This window comes from Hylaeus volcanicus, unplaced genomic scaffold (genome assembly GCF_026283585.1).
Source record: "Hylaeus volcanicus isolate JK05 unplaced genomic scaffold, UHH_iyHylVolc1.0_haploid 12221, whole genome shotgun sequence".
In the NCBI taxonomy this organism is placed as follows: domain Eukaryota; kingdom Metazoa; phylum Arthropoda; class Insecta; order Hymenoptera; family Colletidae; genus Hylaeus; species Hylaeus volcanicus.
Genome location: NW_026533163.1, coordinates 24992 through 41316, shown reverse-complemented (window position 1 = coordinate 41316; position 16325 = coordinate 24992). Strand labels below are relative to the sequence as shown.

Below are 16325 nucleotides of genomic sequence, written 5' to 3'. Positions count from 1 at the left end.
AAATGTTCCCAACAGGATATCGAACAAGTGTCGTTATTACATTTGGATGAAGGTAAAAAAACATTTTTTATGTAACCAAGAGCGGATGATGGCGTGAAATTGTCTTTACTACTTTTCGGGGTAACGACTGCATGACACACCGGATTGCCAAGTAGCTGCAATTCTTCGAAACGGATTATTTTCCTTTCTTCTGATAAACTTTGAGAAGAAGAAGAAAAGGTTTCTTCATCTAAGGTAAACGTCCATACTGTTAACTGATTGACATCCTGAACACAAAAAGTGCCATTAGAATTCGAAAATTCCATTTGAATTGTAGAAGAGTTGAAGCATTGATTGGTGCTAGTACAAAATAGTCCGAAACCACCTTGAACATTAATTGTGTGACACAAAAAATCTTTGGAATTAGTGGAATCAAAATCAAAAAATAATTTGAAAAAAACACAACAAGAAACACATAAAGGTTGTGCCAAACAACTTAAAGCAATGGTCACAGAACCCTTCTTCACATCATCATTTGAAGTATGGGAAACTTTGGGATCACACAGAAGCAACTTAAACTTTGTGTAATTAACATCGGGCAGTGTTAAAAAAATACGGCCTAAAAATACTCGTGTAGTGTTGGGAGAAACATCTAAAATATCCACGTAATCCTTACAATAATATCTAAAAGAAATCAATTGTTAGCATTTTCTTTTAAAGAAATTAAAAAAAAAAAAGTTCTAAGTTTATAATAGTTTTGGAACAAGTCATGTAAAAGAAAGTAACTTACAGTGCTATAACTTTTTGAACGTTTGGAAATTCTACTAAAGCATAATCACAAATGTCTCGTAAATGAAAGTTGATTTGATCACACAAAGTATCATCAAGTGTTTCATTCAAAATGGGTAAAACGATATCGGAAACCCATAAATGTGACATATTTTTTTAAAAAACGAGTAGGGTTGCACACAACAAATTAAGAAAAAATTCACCTTTTCCATCAGGTTCAACACAAGCATCTAACAGATTCAATTCGGCCACGACGCTATCATTTTGACACACGACACATTGACCGTGCTTCACTCGACAAGTATATTTTAGTAAATAAATTCCTTTTCAATTGAAAATTGTTTAAAAGCAACTTTTTTTTTTTTTAATAGTTAATATTGGAAATAGTATACTATTTTTAAAAGTGATTCTTTTTGTTGTCATCAAGTGATTTTGTGACTCTGTAATGCATGATGCTAATCTTCATCAAGGCACTTAATGGAACTAAAAAAAAGTATGACTTTGATCCTTTAACAACAATTTTAAAGGTTAAAGAACAATTACAGGTAATATTTTTTTTTAATCTGTATATCACTTTTTCCTTTAAATTTTTAGGCATCCGAAGGTATTTCTTTAGCCCAAATTCGACTTATATTTTCTGGAAAACAATTACTTGATGATTTTCAATTAAAAGACTATAAAATCACCGCGGGTACGACTATTCACATGGTTCTACAACTGAAAGGTGGATCATTTACAAGGCGTTGACATTTCACTCGTTAGCATCCTTAAAAGAGCATAACCATGCTGTTTAAGATGTCGTCCGAACCAATTAAAATAAAGTTGACTTTTCAAGGAAAAATTTTGAGTGATGTTAAGGCTGACATAATACAGCGTTTCTCTATTTTTTTGTTTTCCTAGTGATAATTTAAAAACGTTGCAAAAAAAAAAGAAAAAACAGTTGTATTTCTTTTTAAAAACACATTAAGGAAAGTCCATCATACAAAAGTGGGATAGGGAGCCTTTTGTCCTTTTAACGACACAATGGAATGTATTATCATAAAAAATTCGGATAGCAGTTGGACCCATAGAATGGATGCATAACTTTTTTATTGCGCAGCACACCAAACACCTTGGTAAGAAAACGTCATGTTTTCAAACAAATTTGTTTTTTCCAGTGCCAAACGCATAAAGAACCTTTTAAAAGCAATACAATAGAGAAACATGGAGGCGTTTTGTTATATGTAGTGTACACAAAATACAACTGACCATCAAAACCGGCTGTACAAAAATAAGAAGGATGCCCTCCAATATTGTGAACAGAACGCACATCATGTTCATGCGCTTGTTTTAATAAGATCTCATGTTTTATCTCAGGAAGATGACATACAGAAATGACACCTTGTGCCCGTCCACATACTAGTGCAGGGCCGTCTTCACTTGAAGAAACTACATACAAGAGAATTATTCATTCGATTTTATTTCAAATAATACATTTGACAACCACTCGACATTTTGTTCGACACCGTCTATTCGCTTTGTTAGTTTATTAAATTTAAAAAAAAAAGCCAACCTGTCATGGAGCATAAATGTCGTTTTTCAAAATTTTTCGGTTTAACGTCGGTTGACTTGTCCGTCATCACTTGATTGAAATCACGCACTGAGTATATTTTCGTTAAGCCACTTAAAAGGCTACAAACAATATGATCATCAACCACGCAAAGGCCCTAAGAGATAAAGGTAAAAGCGAACAATACCTCTTTTCTTAATAAAATCATTTTCTTACCATAACGACTGGATCAAAACGGCGCCGTGAGTAGGAGTGGGATTCTTTAGCTGGAGTGGCTCGTACTGAGGGTGAAGGACTTAAACTAATACTTTTGACTATTGTCAATGTCTGGAGATCTAAAATTTTAATGGCTGTCGAGCAACCTATCCACAGATGCCTAATATACCAAAAGTCGAGCATGTCTCGTATGTAATGGAGTTGTAAAATGTGATAACTCATTAAAAAACAGGATGAAAAGACGTTTAACATTATGAGAAAAACGACCCAAATAAAAACACGCACACACACACAAACACACACACACACTATTCTACTCTCTAAGATTTAACGAAAAACGTTTCCAATGTGCATCTCACAGAGCTAATCAATATAGAACGCTTTGAACACCAAGGAGTATTATTTTAAAAATCCTTTCTTATTACCGTTGGATAGCAGCGCCATTGTCACTTGGGATTGGAATTGAGACGTCAACAAAACAAGTGATAGGACTTCCAACCTAGAGAAGGAAAAGAAAAGCACAAAAATCACTTGATAACATCATGACAATTCAAAGAGAGAAAACTTTTATAGAAACGTCTTACATCAATGGATGCTGTCTCATTGAAATTTTTTTCGGCAGCATTAGGCGTCCATAATTTTAACAAACCATTCCAGTCACCGCTAACAAGAATACGGTCTATTAATTTAACGCAGTGCACTTCAACTTTGTGCCCCTAGTCAAAAGAACAAAACGTTCGCTCATGTTACTTTTGAATTGCTACCCTACTTTTAATGTGATTTCGTAGCCAGTTTCTCTATCAAAAATTTTAATAGTGCCGTCATTTAACCCACAAATTAAGCTAACAACGTGAAACAGACACACACACAGGCGCACACACCGATTCATTAACATAATGTTAGTGATCCAATGCCTCACCATCCTTCGCCAAAAAACATAGACAAGCAAACAGATTCCATTTGAATAATGCTTGCTAATTGTAGTTTCAAATCCTCGTCCGGACTTGCTTGACATTTTTCAGGAGTGTCGCAGGGTGAAACTTGACTTGATGCAGGATACAGCATCCACCTCTAAAACGCCAAATTTTTTTTTCTAATTATGAAGAAATGCTTTAGTGTTGAGACAATTCCACTAGCACTATCAAAAACATGTGTTTCTTTTTTGTTTGGTTTACCAAAATATTCTTTTGCAATGCATCATATGAAAAGCAACCACAAGGTTTCAAAACGTACTTTTATTGTTTTATCCTGGGATGAGGTATATAATTCAACAATGGAAATTCCTTCCTGAATATTAATCATTCGACGATCTTGCTCATTCGGTACCAATGCAACAGAACACATAGAGTAAATGCCTTTTGAATGTGCAGCTGCCGTTTTAGCAACTAGACGTAATTCATGACGCAACCTATGGTTTCATGCTTTGCTTCATCAAAAGAATACCACAAATTATATGATATACCTGCATCGCGGTCGATAATCACATACGCCTACCGTACACATACACAAATGGCTACTGAAACAGTAAAGAAAGAGAGTGAGAGAAACATAAAAAGAAATGTTAACGGCAAAAATATGAAAACTGTGTCGTGATTCATAGTCGCTTGTTGTTTAAAGTAGTTCAAAAAGAAAATGGTTACCTTTATATGTATAATTAGAACAAAAAAGAAAAGAATCATTTTTAAACGAATCACGGGAACGTACAGGATCACCATTTCTGTCAGAAACTGTTGTATGATATCTACCACGATGACGAGATGATTGAGTCAATGAACGATTATGGTTGGAATTATAAGACGCCTTTTTGCTGCGATCTAAAAAGTATAAAAAACTTTTATGGAGGCCCACCATTAACAAACGCTTATTTAACATTAGTACCGTTATCACTATAGGTGTTGCGTTTCTCCGTATGACATAAAGCCGTCTGATAAGATGAAGGAACGTAGTGATTCTCATTCTCTTGATAGTAATCGTCACTGTTATATGGACGCCTTCCACGATTCCTGTAGCTATGATATCGCTTCACATTAGATGAATATTGTGGCATGATGATCAATACTTTTGAAAGTCACAATTGCAAATAAATAAAAAAACGGCGTATTCAACTATTTCAAAGAATATAGAATTTTTCGAGTGAAAACACTTAAATCATAAATAATTTACTTTTAACAATACAAAAAAAATTAACGATACTCAGCACATTTGTATCTATCATCATAGGGCAAAGTTTAACAGAGTATTGCAATGTTTTTTTTTATGGAGAAACGTCGTTAAGAAAAAGTTAGCAGTGTTTTAATAAAAACTCAATAAACTTTACACTTTTTACTAATCAAAGCACCATTACCATAACCTCTTAAAAAAACAAAAAGGTAGCAACGGCACTATTCACACGGTAATTCAAGTGGTGAGAAAAACTGACATAAAAACGACTTAAGAAGCCTAATTAGGATCGGTCCTGTAATGTAGAAATGTTGTCATGACTACCAAAGTGCAAATTGTTTTAACTCCAATTTTTTTCACATGTTTGTATAAAAATACATATTCCCTAGTTTTTTTGTTGTAACCATTCAAAAAAATTGATAAATTATTAAACTTTGCAATACGATTTCATTATACAAATTGCTAAATTTTTTTCTTCTACTGTGTTCAATGAATGAAAATACTGTTTAAGACGAAGCGGAGTTACTATAATGCTATAAAAAAATAATTTCGAATCTCCATATGTGATCATAATTTTTTTCAATATTCGGGTTTTTTTTCTTATCAAAAGCCATAGAATTGTTTTTCACTGCATGTAACACTACTTTTAAAAACATGTATTCTCATTTGATGTCCCAAAGGCAATCATGTACTCCGAGTGAAACTTATATTTTAATAGTGAAAAATCCTTAACAATTTATTTTTGTATGGAACTATTATGACTCTTCTCATTCGATAAAAAAATTTGAATACGTAAAATAATGTCTAACCAAGTTGCAGCATTTTCTTCCCAATGGCTTATTGAGCGATTGCTATATCCTTGGCAATAAAGTGATCGTTCAATTATTTGAAAAAAAATTTTTCTGATTGGAAGATATGTTTCTTTTGTTTTGTTGGTAAACAAATTGTTTACGATCCCTTCTCATTGAAAGTCAGTCAAACGAATGTCTAGAAATCAATGCCTGCATTGTTTCCTTTTTCACGTAACGTATAGTTCTGTGCTTCGGTATAAGATAAAAAAAAAGCGACATTGATTTTGTTTCGCGTACCAGTAGAATAAGAAACTTTTATACAATTTCTTCAATGTTGCATTTTAAAGAAAATCATATGGTATAGCAGTTTTTGCACTTGAGTTACACCTAAAGAAAAGTGACTTTTCCCAAAAGAAAGCCAACGTTTCAGTTTTATCTTTCATGTACGTTGAAGAATCCAATACATTCTAAGCCCAAGTAATACACGTTTATTAAGTGTCTTCTTTTTTTTACAAAAACATCCTTTTGTCTTTTTATTAAAAAAAAAAAAATTGTTCTTGTTGAAAAAATGGAACATGAGAAAATCTCGACGATGTCCGCTTCGTATGTTGCTGTTTAAAAAGTAATTTGAAGCATACGAAGAATTGTGTCAATTATTTAGAGAGCGCAGAAGGCAGCGTAAAGCGGAAATGCGTGTAAAAAAGAAAATGACAGATGCTTCGCAGCTTGTAAGCAATAAGGAATGTTTTTTTTTAAAGTTCTTTTTTGTAGCACAAAGCCTTGTTTTTTGTGTAGAAAGTACCTTCAAAGGAACTCAACGGTTCAACGGTCGCTGAAAAAGAAGAGTCTATGATTTCTAAGGAAGAACTGGATCCAACGCAGTATTTTGAAGCAAGGAACTTGATGCTTAAGGAAGCAGTACAAGAGGGAATAGACGTTTACCCACATAAATTTCATGTAACTATGACAATTCCAGAATTTATTCAAACATACAACACATTACAATGTGGTGAACATTTAGAAACAACAACTGTTTCCCTTGCGGGTATGGAAATACTGATTTTTGAATAAGTTGACTTGCCTGTTTTTTTTTCAGGAAGATTAATGCGTGTTAGTGGTTCGGGAGCTAGACTACGTTTTTATGATCTTGTTGGTGTCGGTCAGAAAGTTCAAATAATGGCAAATAGCAGGTGGTACATTTCATAGACATTACAAAGCATCATAATTTTTATTTGAGTCATCATGTTATTTGCATAGATATCATAAAGTAAATGAAACAGAAGCAAGAGAAGAAATTGTTGAAGCTCATTTTTTAAAAACACATAATCGTTTTAGACGAGGAGATATTGTGGGTGTTGTAGGTTTCCCTGGTAAATCCAAAAGGGGGGAACTAAGTATTTTTCCTCAATCAATGACACTTTTATCGGTTTGTATGTATATGCTTCCTAAAAGTATTACCGGATTAAAGGATCAGGAAATTCGTTACAGGCAACGCTATTTGGATTTATTGATGAATCCATCAACTGTAGATGTTTTTCAAACACGATGTCAAGTCATTAAGCATTTGCGTCAATATCTCGAATCGCGTGATTTCGTGGAAGTGGAAACACCTATGATGAATTTAATACCTGGTGGTGCCACCGCTCGCCCGTTTGTCACCCATCATAATGAATTAAATCTTGATTTATTTATGCGTATTGCACCTGAACTGTATTTAAAAATGTTAGTTGTTGGAGGGTTAGACCGTGTTTACGAGATTGGAAAAAACTTTCGAAACGAAGGTACTCGTTGGATTGAAAAACATTATAATAGTCACCGTTTTTGTTATTTTGATTTTAAAAGGAATAGATTTAACACATAATCCTGAATTCACTGCTTGTGAATTTTACATGGCTTATGCTGATTATAATGATTTACGTAAAATGACCGAAGAAATCGTTAGCTCCATGGTTTTCAAACTGCATAATAGCTATAAATTACAGTATACCATTGATCCAACAGCAAAAGAGGTGGTTGAAATAGATTTCACACCTCCTTATCCTTGTATATCGATTATTGATGAAATTGAAAAACAATCTGGAGTTTCTTTACCCAGACCTCTCGATAGTACAGGTCTTTTTGTTTCTTTTCCCATTAAAGAAAAATCTTGCATGACCTTTATATGCTATTTTAGACTGTATTAACGTTATGAAATCCATTTTACAATCACACCATGTTGATTTACCGTTTCCACTAACCGCAGCTAAGTTGCTAGATAAGGTACGTTTATTGGTTTGTATATTGTGGTAAAAGACACATGAATGGTAAAATACTATTCTTGATGATATCTTGGCTATTTTTAATTTATAGCTGTGTGGACATTTCATTGAAAGTCAAATAGTCAATCCAACATTTGTTTCTGATCATCCACAAATTATGAGTCCTTTAGCTAAATGGTAATGTCACCAAGATCAGTTACAATGAAGCGAAATCGTTCCTATAGGCACCGATCCAAACCTGAAATTTCCGAACGATGTGAACTTTTTATTCTTGGAAAAGAAGTAGCAAATTTTTATACAGAATTAAATGATCCTAAAGTTCAAAGAAAATGCTTCTCTCAGCAAGCTCTCGTAAGAGAATTCAGTTGTGTGTGTATGAGGATGCTAAATGCGAAATACATCTTGTTGTTACTTGTTCAAATCAATTATGCATTGTCGTTTTTTAGGCGAAGGATCAAGGAGATGATGAAGCATGTAATATTGATGAATCTTTTTGTACTGCTCTGGAATATGGTCTGCCGCCCACTGGAGGTTGCGGTTTCGGTATTGATCGCCTTGTTATGTTTCTAGCGAATAAAAACAATATTAAGGTCATGTTCATTTTTTATCCTATCAGGTTATTTCTTATATTGCATGTCTTATGTTTTTATAAAACTTTAGGAAGTTATTCTATTCCCAGCTATGCGTCCTTTAGAAAATACAATTCGTAATACAAATGATAAACAAGAACTTGCTTAACTATAGTAGACAGCGTAAATTTTTTTCTTTTAATTAAGAAAGAATAACCCGTTACTACAACAATCACTGTACTCTTTACCTCTAATACTGTGTATCACTCAGTTCTAAAATTTATTATTTGTTTCATTACTACAATAAAAAAAAGAACTGCATATAAACACGTAACAATTTACGAACCATTTTAAAGTAACATTTATAAATTTTAAATCGAAATAGCTACATTTTTTTTTTTTAAATCAAATCATATAACTGTTTTAAAAAAGCAATACACCTATTCTTTGTCTAGACATAACACTTAGCATCACCAAAGCGTATTGTAACATTTAATCAAACAGAGATTGAAAAAAAAATTCTAAACGGTGATTTTTAAAAGAAAAAATGCAAAACTCGAACTGTTCTATACAATTTCTAGAAAATCAGCATCCCGCCTACCACTTTTTTTTGACCCATTCTTTAAGCCAGTTTTATTAAATACAACATATACAACGACCAACTGTTCGTAATGTTTCAAAACCTATATGGTACTGCAATCAGAAAACCATTACACCATGCGGCAGCCTTTAAAATTTCATCCTTCTTCTACACAGAATATTACCCAAGGAAACATTCAATGAAACATAGAGTTTCATCGTAGTTGAAGCGACGCATCAGTATGATTTAGTTCAGCGTATTTCTTGACAACTCTCAGACAATTGAATAGGGCCTGCTTCGAACAAGTTTTCCCCCTTATACGCCTTGGTTGATGGTATCATTCATCAAACGTTTCCGATGGATGACAAACAAGTGGATCGTTTAACGCCAGTTAACCAAGGCACATTCGTTTTTAAAGTCTTGCATTAAAAAATGCAATCATTTAACGTCTTCAATGAACAGCAAAGTAAGAAGAAACAATTATAACTCTTTCAATATTTGTAATTTGAAGAATAAAACCAAGCCATTGGCACGAGTGAGCAATGCATCATTATGTTTTTTTTTAAGGAAAAATAAAAGGAATTTGTTTGACTTTGCGCAAACTGCAAGCAAAAAGTCTTAGTATAATTCTCTTCTAAAACTTTGTGTTTTTCTTGTCACAACGTGAAATAAAATAAAATTTTTTTTTCAATGATTTGATAAAAGTAATTTTGTCACAATACCAGTTTCCCGAAATCGTAGCCTAACGGCTAAACAGGCTGTTTAGCTAGCGTTTTACGGCCAGCTCGTGTTAACTCTAAAGTCGAGATAAAAATGAACGGACAATTTGTTGATTAAAAAACAGGTTCTTTTTACCAAAGTACGGTTTGGATTTTAATTCGCTTTCTAAATTGTGTTTAAATGACCTGCACTGTTTTTCAATGACAACGATGATTTTTGCCAAATATGTTCTTGAATACTTGATTTTCTATGGGATCATACACATGATGATGAAATATTCCACAAATTGTTTTTGCACAGGTTCCGACAACTGCAATAGTATGAATAATTCTCTACGCTACTTTAATGAATTTTGAATACACCTTGTTGTTGTAGCGCTACATCCGTCAATAGTTTCTTTTTCAATCTATGCTTTAAATACATGACAAACACTACAAATAATGAAAACAAATTACTGAATAACAATTAAAACAATACACTTTGTTACTTGAAAACTCTTTATCTGTTATGTCAAGTGGTTCACTTACGCTTGAGAAATAATATTGAGTTATATCATTTTTATCTATAGAAAAAAACATTGCAACCAGAATAAACTTAGTCAAGAGAACGGACTTGTTACAAATAACGCAGCTGTGTACCTAAGACAATATCTACTGACGTGTTGGACGGCGAAGAGACTAAATTGCATGTCACCATCATAAAAGATATCCAATAAATTAGAACACAAGACGATATAAGCAATGGAGTTTTGAAAAAAAATCTCAATACCGTCATGGAATGTAAACGTTTCTATTAACTAGTGAAATAAATTGTTTGAAATCAATTTAACAGTTTTTTTCTGAAAAATGAGTTATGAAATTCAAAAAAATAATTATTTATTTACAGGAACTCCCGACCTCTGTAAACAATGTTACGTTTTTGGGGATGTTATGTTCAATGCGTGTCAATGAATAATTTTTTACAATTTTGGTCTGTGATTCCACTCATTTTTCTATCATCTCAATTCACGACTGCAGATCGCGAAGAAAGTCACAAGAATAATCCACATTGGATTGTTTCCCCTCGACGTTATTCATGTCGAAATTTGACCTTAGGAGAAACACACTACATACTGTCTAGTAAAATGTTAAAATAAAAAATGATTTTTATTTTTTGTAATAAAATGTATTAGAAACAACAAAAAAATTGTCACAGTCTCTTAAAGAAAGTCTTTTAACAAATCCTTTGATACAGGAAAGAGGTATTTACTTTTAGCTTTTTTTCACTTTCCATTGTATGATTTTATAGTAGTAGTATGCCTAGCACCTTTTTTATGCTCTCTCCATGATCCACACTCTTACTATGATTTCATCGCGACGAAATGTCGCAAGATGCATTGGATTCAAAGAATCACACGCTCACTTTCAAAAACATCTCGAGCCAATTCACAGTATATAGTTTCTAATAAAACGGTACCATCTATGTTACCTACTTGTGTTTCGTAATGTTGTTCATTCGTTTACAGAAGCGCAACGCTCAATACCTAGAGGGTTTATGCGGTGTGCCGTCATCCTTGTTTACCGATATGCCAAGGTCAAAGGATTTACTAGCGCAAAATCAGTACAACATTTTCTCTTTTGGTCTTTGGCGAAAAGGTAGTATTAAATGTGTTAACATATGCTGTATTTTTTTTTGTTCTAGTGTTATCAAGTAAAGTGTTACCAAAGCAACAAACCGTTCATGTTCTATAAAATCGAGATATTTACAACCCCGCCAAATGTTAGGTACCAAAGAAAAAACTCACTTATAGGGGTCTTTGAAAACATTTGTAGTAAACGGGTGTTTGGAATTTGGGTTTGAGAAGCCTATGATGTATGTAACGAGTTTCTTAGAAAGAAAAGTCTAAAATTTACAAAACACCTTTGGAATCAGTGTCAGTGGATAAAAGAAATATTTAATGGTTTGGCAGCATTTCAATAAATAAAACAGTTGCTTACTGAAGAAATTAAAGTGTTACATTCCATGTGTCACAAAAAAATTCTTTAAAGCAATCTAGGCTTAAAACAATAAGCAAAAATACTATTATGTTATTTATTAATTTTAAAACTGGTTGTGTTTAATTTTTCTTCGTTTTTAAAAAAAAAGAGAATTTTTTTTCATAAAGGATAGACACTTCTATCAAAGGAAAAATTGATTCTGGTTATACACTAGATTATATAAAATTTCTCTTGTAAACAAAGTATGGCGACTTAATGAGAAAAAAATCATTATTTTCCACACTTTTTTATTCGCGATAGAATGTTTGTTGCAACAAAGGGTTATTTTTTATAGACATATGCGTTTTTATTCATGATGTGTATAAGGCAGTGATTTCATAAGAAAGGAAATAAGGTAAAATGTGAAAGTAAAAACAAAAATTAAAGGTTAATTTTTTGTTTTATGATACAGAGGAGAATTCGATTAATTTCGTTTGTATGAAAACCACGGATTCAGTTTCTGTTGAAACCAGTGATGCGGTAGTAGCTGAAAAGACAGATTTCTTGATGTTTTGATTAACGTAGAATTTCCCGGCTTAAAAGTAATTTAGATAGCGTGACACAAAAAAATTGTTTGATTATTTTGATTTGAAAAAAATAAATAAAAAGAAATGACCGAGTTGGGTCATTTACGGAAAACCGCAGGTGAGCTTTATCAACAGCATGAATATAAAAAAGCACTAGAATTATATGAATTAGCTATTAATACTATCAAAAAAGAAACATTGAATGATGGAACAAAAGAAACGTTAAGTTTACATTACTCTAATGCATGTCAATGTTGTCTTCAACTTGAACAATGGAAGGAAGCAAAAGAATTTGCATCTTTTAGTTTACAGTTGGTTCCAAGTAACGTGAAAGCTTTATATCGTCGAGCTATAGCTTATGAAAAATTGAATATGTTACAAGAGGCGATCAAAGATATAACTAAAGCTGTGAAAATTGAACCAGAAAATCCGTGGATACAAACATGTGTGAAACGTCAAAGAGAAAAGCTTTCAGTGGAATCCGATCGACTGCTAACCGAACAACTTCCGGAAACAGCGTTACATCTTTTAAAAAAAACCTTAGCTAAATTTCTTATTCTTAATACAGAAGATATATTATCAGTAACATTTTGTGGTTATGCGACATTCGAAAATTGTTGTGATATTTCAACAGCTTTAAAATCTTTACGTTCATGGTTTCGTTTGAAACAATCAAATCATTTAATGTTAACAAAACAGGTGACGCGATTGTTAGGTTGCTATCTCGGTGCAATAACATGTTCTTCTCATAACCTTCCGCCCAACATGAATGATTCGAGTGATGTTTCAAATATTGTACGTATTGAAGATTACTATAAAAAAAAATATTTTTTAATAATATTAATGCTAATAGTAAAAACACTAAATTTTATGTTAATGGATTGGAGTGATGAGGAAGATGTGACTGTAGATTTTCAAAAAAAGAATTCCATTCCATCATCAAATAGCATGTTAAAAGAAAGGCAAAAAGTGGTCCATACGATTGTGACGGAAACCATTTTAAAACAGATAATTGAAAAATGTATTTGGGGAGGCTTAGGGGAATCCTTTAGTGTAGAAGATGACGTTTCTTTGCTCATATCTTTAGAAAAAGATCCTTTATTTTTTAATACATTACGTACAACTTGCGTCATTTTCACAATACAAATTTTACAGAGAACAACATCCCTTCAATCCAATGTCGCGCTTGAAGCTTTTTATTTAGCTGTTAACGACGCTAATAGTCTTGTGAGTGTTGAGTATAGTTTGAAGGCTCTTAGTTGTATTGCGGATGCATATCGTCGTTTAGGTCGTCAAGTTTTCCCTTTACAAAAATCGCAAGCTTTAATAAAATTGCTTGAATGTCTTATAAGTTTATTAATTTCCACATCCGAGAAAATCCGAAAACAAGTTCAATATGTTCTATTACTTTTGTTGACATTGCTAGCCGATACATTTGGAATGGAACAACAAATTGATGTTTGCCAAAATTTAAGTTGCCTCATTTCTCCGTATATGAATGTTCATGAAAAAGATGATTATGAGAAAAATTTGTGTTTATTTCAACTTCTTTTACTTTTGGCTAAAGTCGATAGAAAATCTTGTTCTAATTTTGTAATGGAATACCAACATTTATTTCCGTTATTTGTGGAACGTATGCATGATTATTTACCAGACTATCCTGACCTCGAAATTAAAGCTATAGATTTTTTAATTTTTTGTATGGAATTCCCATCTTTTCGAAACCAGTTTATCACTCTTCAAGCATATGATAAGATTAAAAGAAAATTACACACAAATATTTTAACATCTTCTGATTCTATTAAAAGAATTAAGCTTTTAATTCTTTTATCACGTTTATGTATTCATAACGAAGAAATACGTTCCAAAGTGTTTCAAGATATTCATTTTGTTCAAAAAACATTTCAAGCCGTATCATTATATCAAAAAACGGAAACGGATTTAATGCAAATGAAAACATCTTGCCTTTTACAATTCGTTTTTGAAATTTTTTTTTTTTTAAGTCTCCATGGAACATTTAAACAACAACTTGATAATGAGATTTTAAATTCTTTTATTAGTTTATCTGAAAAAGCTATCAAAGTCGAAGATACTTTGGCATGTTTTTTTTATTTAAACGGTTTATGTAATTTATTGCATAGTCGACATTGTCAAGAACGTTTAAAAAAAAAAAATATACCAGGGGGTATTCAATTAGAACAAGAAGAACTGCAAGCTTTACAAGAATTTTATCAAAAATTACCCGATCACGCGAAACCTACAAGTTCTCAGGCAAAGTATGATAGAGGAAGTGACACACTAACATTGGCGTTACGTCAAGAACTTTTACGGTTGAATGTCTTACAAAAAATATTACCTATTGCTTTATGGTCTTCTCCTAAACCATCATTACACGTTTGTATTGCCTGGATAGAAGTTTTTAGTTTATTTTTAGAAAAACAAGAAGAGCGTAAAAGTATTGTTCAAATGCATTGTATTTCTTCCATTCTACAAATCACATGTCAAATAGCACAGTATACAACCAACGATGATACGGAAGATCTTGATAAAAGTCGGCAAGTTCTTTCTCAAGCATGTATTGCTATTAATCCAACAACATTAACATATACAGAAACATTATCTATTCTTTCGCAACTTCTACCCTTATTATCGAATTCTTATGAGCTTTTTCAATATGAAGCAACTCTTGGTTGTACGAATTTGATATCTCATTATAGCGAAGCGAAAGATTCATTTTATTATCAAAAAGGAATACAAGAACTTGTTAATATCATTTCGTCTGATAACGCACTATGCCGTGCTGCTTCTCTTGAATGTTTGTGTAATATGGCAACATGTTCTGTTTTTGTACAAAAAATTGTTAACGGACAACATAAAATTGAGTTACAGTTACTACTTGCCTTTCTTCGTGATACTGAAAATCCCCGTGCCAAAACAGCATCTGCAGGGTGTTTAGCAATGCTTACAAATGATTACCGTGTTTGTCTCAGTTTAATAAAAATTCAAAACGCTCAGAATCTTTTTAAAGTTTTTGTTGAGAAAGAAACGTGGATTCATGATTCTCATTTTCAAATACGATTTTTAACCATTCTGCACAATTTTTGTCAACTTTATTTATTGTCAAATCAGCCATATGAGTTTTCTACAGAAGAACAGACGATTAACATTCCAATAGCGGCAATCGAATTTTCAAATCAACTTCTCAATAATTTAAAAACATACTGGTCACCGTATATCCCAACATTTTCAAAAGATGTGTGTCAACTGTATGACACTATAACAAATTTCACGGTTCAACCAGTTTTATGAAAAAAAACAGTGGAGCTCATACAAGAAATGATCATTTTCCTTCATATGAAGCAGATGACACAGCACAGGATATTCGAGCCACATCTCGCTCGACGTCCCAATACACACAAAACTTCAGAGACACGACACTTAATGCAAAATGTGCTTCTTTTTCATTCATTAAAAGTTCATTGTCATTTCCTATATACGAGAAGCTGTGTCTAAGTTTATTAAAACTTGTTTTTTTTTTTAAAGTCGTTGTTCTTCCAACCATAACTTTTTATAAAAATTTATTCACTGTTTCATAAAAAATCACTTCAATGTCTTACGAACTTGTTTTTTATTTTCTCTAATACTACAAGAGACGTTTCATCACAGTCTCTTCACATCTTGACTAAAAAATCATTAATTTGACAAGATTAATACTATAAAAAAAACTATTGCGACATGCGTATTTTCACGTCTTACAATCTTTTGTCACAAATGCATTCTTTTGTACAACCATGACCGCAACTGCACCAATTAACACTCCTTGTGTAGTCTTTCTCATTTTCTTGTATCGTCTTTTTATTTTTTTACGGTTTCGCTTCTCTTCTCTTTTTTTGTGTTTCCTTCCTCTTCTTCTTCTTCTTCTTCCTCTTCTTCTTCTTCCTCTTCTTCTTCTTCTTCTTCCTCTTCTTCTTCTTCCTCTTCCTCTTCTTCCTCATCTTCTTCCTCTTCTTCTTCTTCTTCCTCTTCTTCCTCGTCATCCTCTTCTTCGTCTTCTTCCTCTTCTTCTTGGTCGTCCTCTTCTTCCTCGTCATCCTCCGCTTCTTCTTCCTCTTCTTCTTCCTCTTTTTCTTCTTCTTCCTCTTCTTCTTCTTCTTCCTCTTCTTCTTCTTCTT

General features: G+C 32.6%; 5 protein-coding genes across 11 annotated transcripts in view; 2 read left to right on the top strand and 3 right to left on the bottom strand.

Moving 5' to 3' along the window:
• Window positions 1-1512: 1512 nt before the first annotated feature.
• Window positions 1513-4924, bottom strand: LOC128883190 (uncharacterized). Of its 2 annotated transcripts, XM_054135292.1 has the most exons (12): window positions 4412-4924; window positions 4174-4347; window positions 3996-4023; window positions 3767-3941; window positions 3453-3604; window positions 3303-3375; window positions 3118-3249; window positions 2959-3032; window positions 2534-2693; window positions 2321-2474; window positions 2017-2196; window positions 1513-1944 (listed from the first exon to the last, which is right to left on the bottom strand). In XM_054135292.1, exons 1-12 carry the CDS (start codon window positions 4578-4580, stop codon window positions 1895-1897), a joined length of 1521 nt encoding a protein of 506 aa, XP_053991267.1. In that variant the 5' UTR covers window positions 4581-4924; the 3' UTR covers window positions 1513-1894. The 2 variants fall into 2 exon arrangements, with proteins under 2 accessions (XP_053991267.1, XP_053991268.1); XM_054135293.1 differs by lacking the exon at window positions 4412-4924 and having other exon boundaries at window positions 3996-4049; window positions 4174-4312.
• A 184-nt stretch (window positions 4925-5108) lies between these two features.
• Window positions 5109-8556, top strand: LOC128883187 (lysine--tRNA ligase-like). 2 transcript variants are annotated; one of them, XM_054135285.1, is made up of 12 exons: window positions 5109-5663; window positions 5727-6087; window positions 6146-6212; window positions 6280-6529; window positions 6581-6674; window positions 6742-7265; window positions 7327-7596; window positions 7658-7743; window positions 7834-7919; window positions 7967-8093; window positions 8189-8332; window positions 8403-8556. In XM_054135285.1, the coding sequence occupies exons 2-12, from the start codon at window positions 6053-6055 to the stop codon at window positions 8478-8480; spliced, it is 1761 nt and encodes a 586-aa protein (XP_053991260.1). In that variant the 5' UTR covers window positions 5109-5663; window positions 5727-6052; the 3' UTR covers window positions 8481-8556. The 2 variants fall into 2 exon arrangements, with proteins under 2 accessions (XP_053991260.1, XP_053991261.1); XM_054135286.1 differs by lacking the exons at window positions 8189-8332; window positions 8403-8556 and having other exon boundaries at window positions 5109-6087; window positions 8023-8094.
• Window positions 8557-8671: 115 nt separating this feature from the next.
• Window positions 8672-10604, bottom strand: LOC128883195 (uncharacterized). Of its 2 annotated transcripts, none has more exons than XM_054135301.1 (7): window positions 10508-10604; window positions 10224-10449; window positions 10099-10173; window positions 9974-10042; window positions 9851-9921; window positions 9747-9801; window positions 8672-9687 (listed from the first exon to the last, which is right to left on the bottom strand). In XM_054135301.1, the coding sequence occupies exons 2-7, from the start codon at window positions 10297-10299 to the stop codon at window positions 9641-9643; spliced, it is 393 nt and encodes a 130-aa protein (XP_053991276.1). In that variant the 5' UTR covers window positions 10300-10449; window positions 10508-10604; the 3' UTR covers window positions 8672-9640. The 2 variants fall into 2 exon arrangements, with proteins under 2 accessions (XP_053991276.1, XP_053991275.1); XM_054135300.1 differs by having other exon boundaries at window positions 10250-10449.
• LOC128883194 (uncharacterized) lies at window positions 10558-11681 on the top strand. 3 transcript variants are annotated; one of them, XM_054135299.1, is made up of 6 exons: window positions 10558-10729; window positions 10783-10851; window positions 10899-11062; window positions 11116-11245; window positions 11292-11374; window positions 11423-11681. In XM_054135299.1, exons 1-5 carry the CDS (start codon window positions 10558-10560, stop codon window positions 11339-11341), a joined length of 585 nt encoding a protein of 194 aa, XP_053991274.1. In that variant the 3' UTR covers window positions 11342-11374; window positions 11423-11681. The 3 variants fall into 3 exon arrangements, 2 of the variants coding, with proteins under 2 accessions (XP_053991274.1, XP_053991273.1); XM_054135298.1 differs by having other exon boundaries at window positions 11292-11681; XR_008458774.1 differs by having other exon boundaries at window positions 10640-10736; window positions 11292-11681.
• A 4033-nt stretch (window positions 11682-15714) lies between these two features.
• LOC128883534 (rho GTPase-activating protein gacY-like) overlaps window positions 15715-16325 on the bottom strand; it is a 3017-nt gene continuing 2406 nt past the window's right edge. For both annotated transcript variants that reach the window (XM_054136011.1, XM_054136012.1), the window contains exon 17: window positions 15715-16325. In XM_054136011.1, coding sequence (XP_053991986.1) covers window positions 16009-16325 — 317 coding nt within the window. In that variant the 3' untranslated portion in view covers window positions 15715-16008.

Bases quoted from the DNA above. Each gene is read 5' to 3' on its own strand.
- LOC128883190 (XM_054135292.1), bottom strand. From the start codon at position 4,580: ATGCCACAATATTCATCTAATGTGAAGCGATATCATAGCTACAGGAAT. The intron at 4,348-4,411 runs GTACTAATGTTA...TATACTTTTTAG, and splicing joins CAACACCTATAGTGATAACG to ATCGCAGCAAAAAGGCGTCT. The intron at 2,475-2,533 runs GTAAGAAAATGA...TTTATCTCTTAG, and splicing joins GTTTTGATCCAGTCGTTATG to GGCCTTTGCGTGGTTGATGA.
- LOC128883194 (XM_054135299.1), top strand. From the start codon at position 10,558: ATGAATAATTTTTTACAATTTTGGTCTGTGATTCCACTCATTTTTCTA. The intron at 10,730-10,782 runs GTAAAATGTTAA...AAAATGTATTAG, and splicing joins AACACACTACATACTGTCTA to AAACAACAAAAAAATTGTCA. The intron at 11,246-11,291 runs GTAGTATTAAAT...TTTTTGTTCTAG, and splicing joins TTTTGGTCTTTGGCGAAAAG to TGTTATCAAGTAAAGTGTTA.
- LOC128883187 (XM_054135285.1), top strand. From the start codon at position 6,053: ATGGAACATGAGAAAATCTCGACGATGTCCGCTTC. The intron at 6,088-6,145 runs GTATGTTGCTGT...TCAATTATTTAG, and splicing joins ATCTCGACGATGTCCGCTTC to AGAGCGCAGAAGGCAGCGTA. The intron at 7,920-7,966 runs GTAATGTCACCA...TCGTTCCTATAG, and splicing joins ATGAGTCCTTTAGCTAAATG to GCACCGATCCAAACCTGAAA.
- LOC128883195 (XM_054135300.1), bottom strand. From the start codon at position 10,385: ATGACGGTATTGAGATTTTTTTTCAAAACTCCATTGCTTATATCGTCT. The intron at 10,043-10,098 runs GTAACAAAGTGT...CATTATTTGTAG, and splicing joins AACAGATAAAGAGTTTTCAA to TGTTTGTCATGTATTTAAAG. The intron at 9,922-9,973 runs GTGTATTCAAAA...ATACTATTGCAG, and splicing joins TGTAGCGCTACAACAACAAG to TTGTCGGAACCTGTGCAAAA.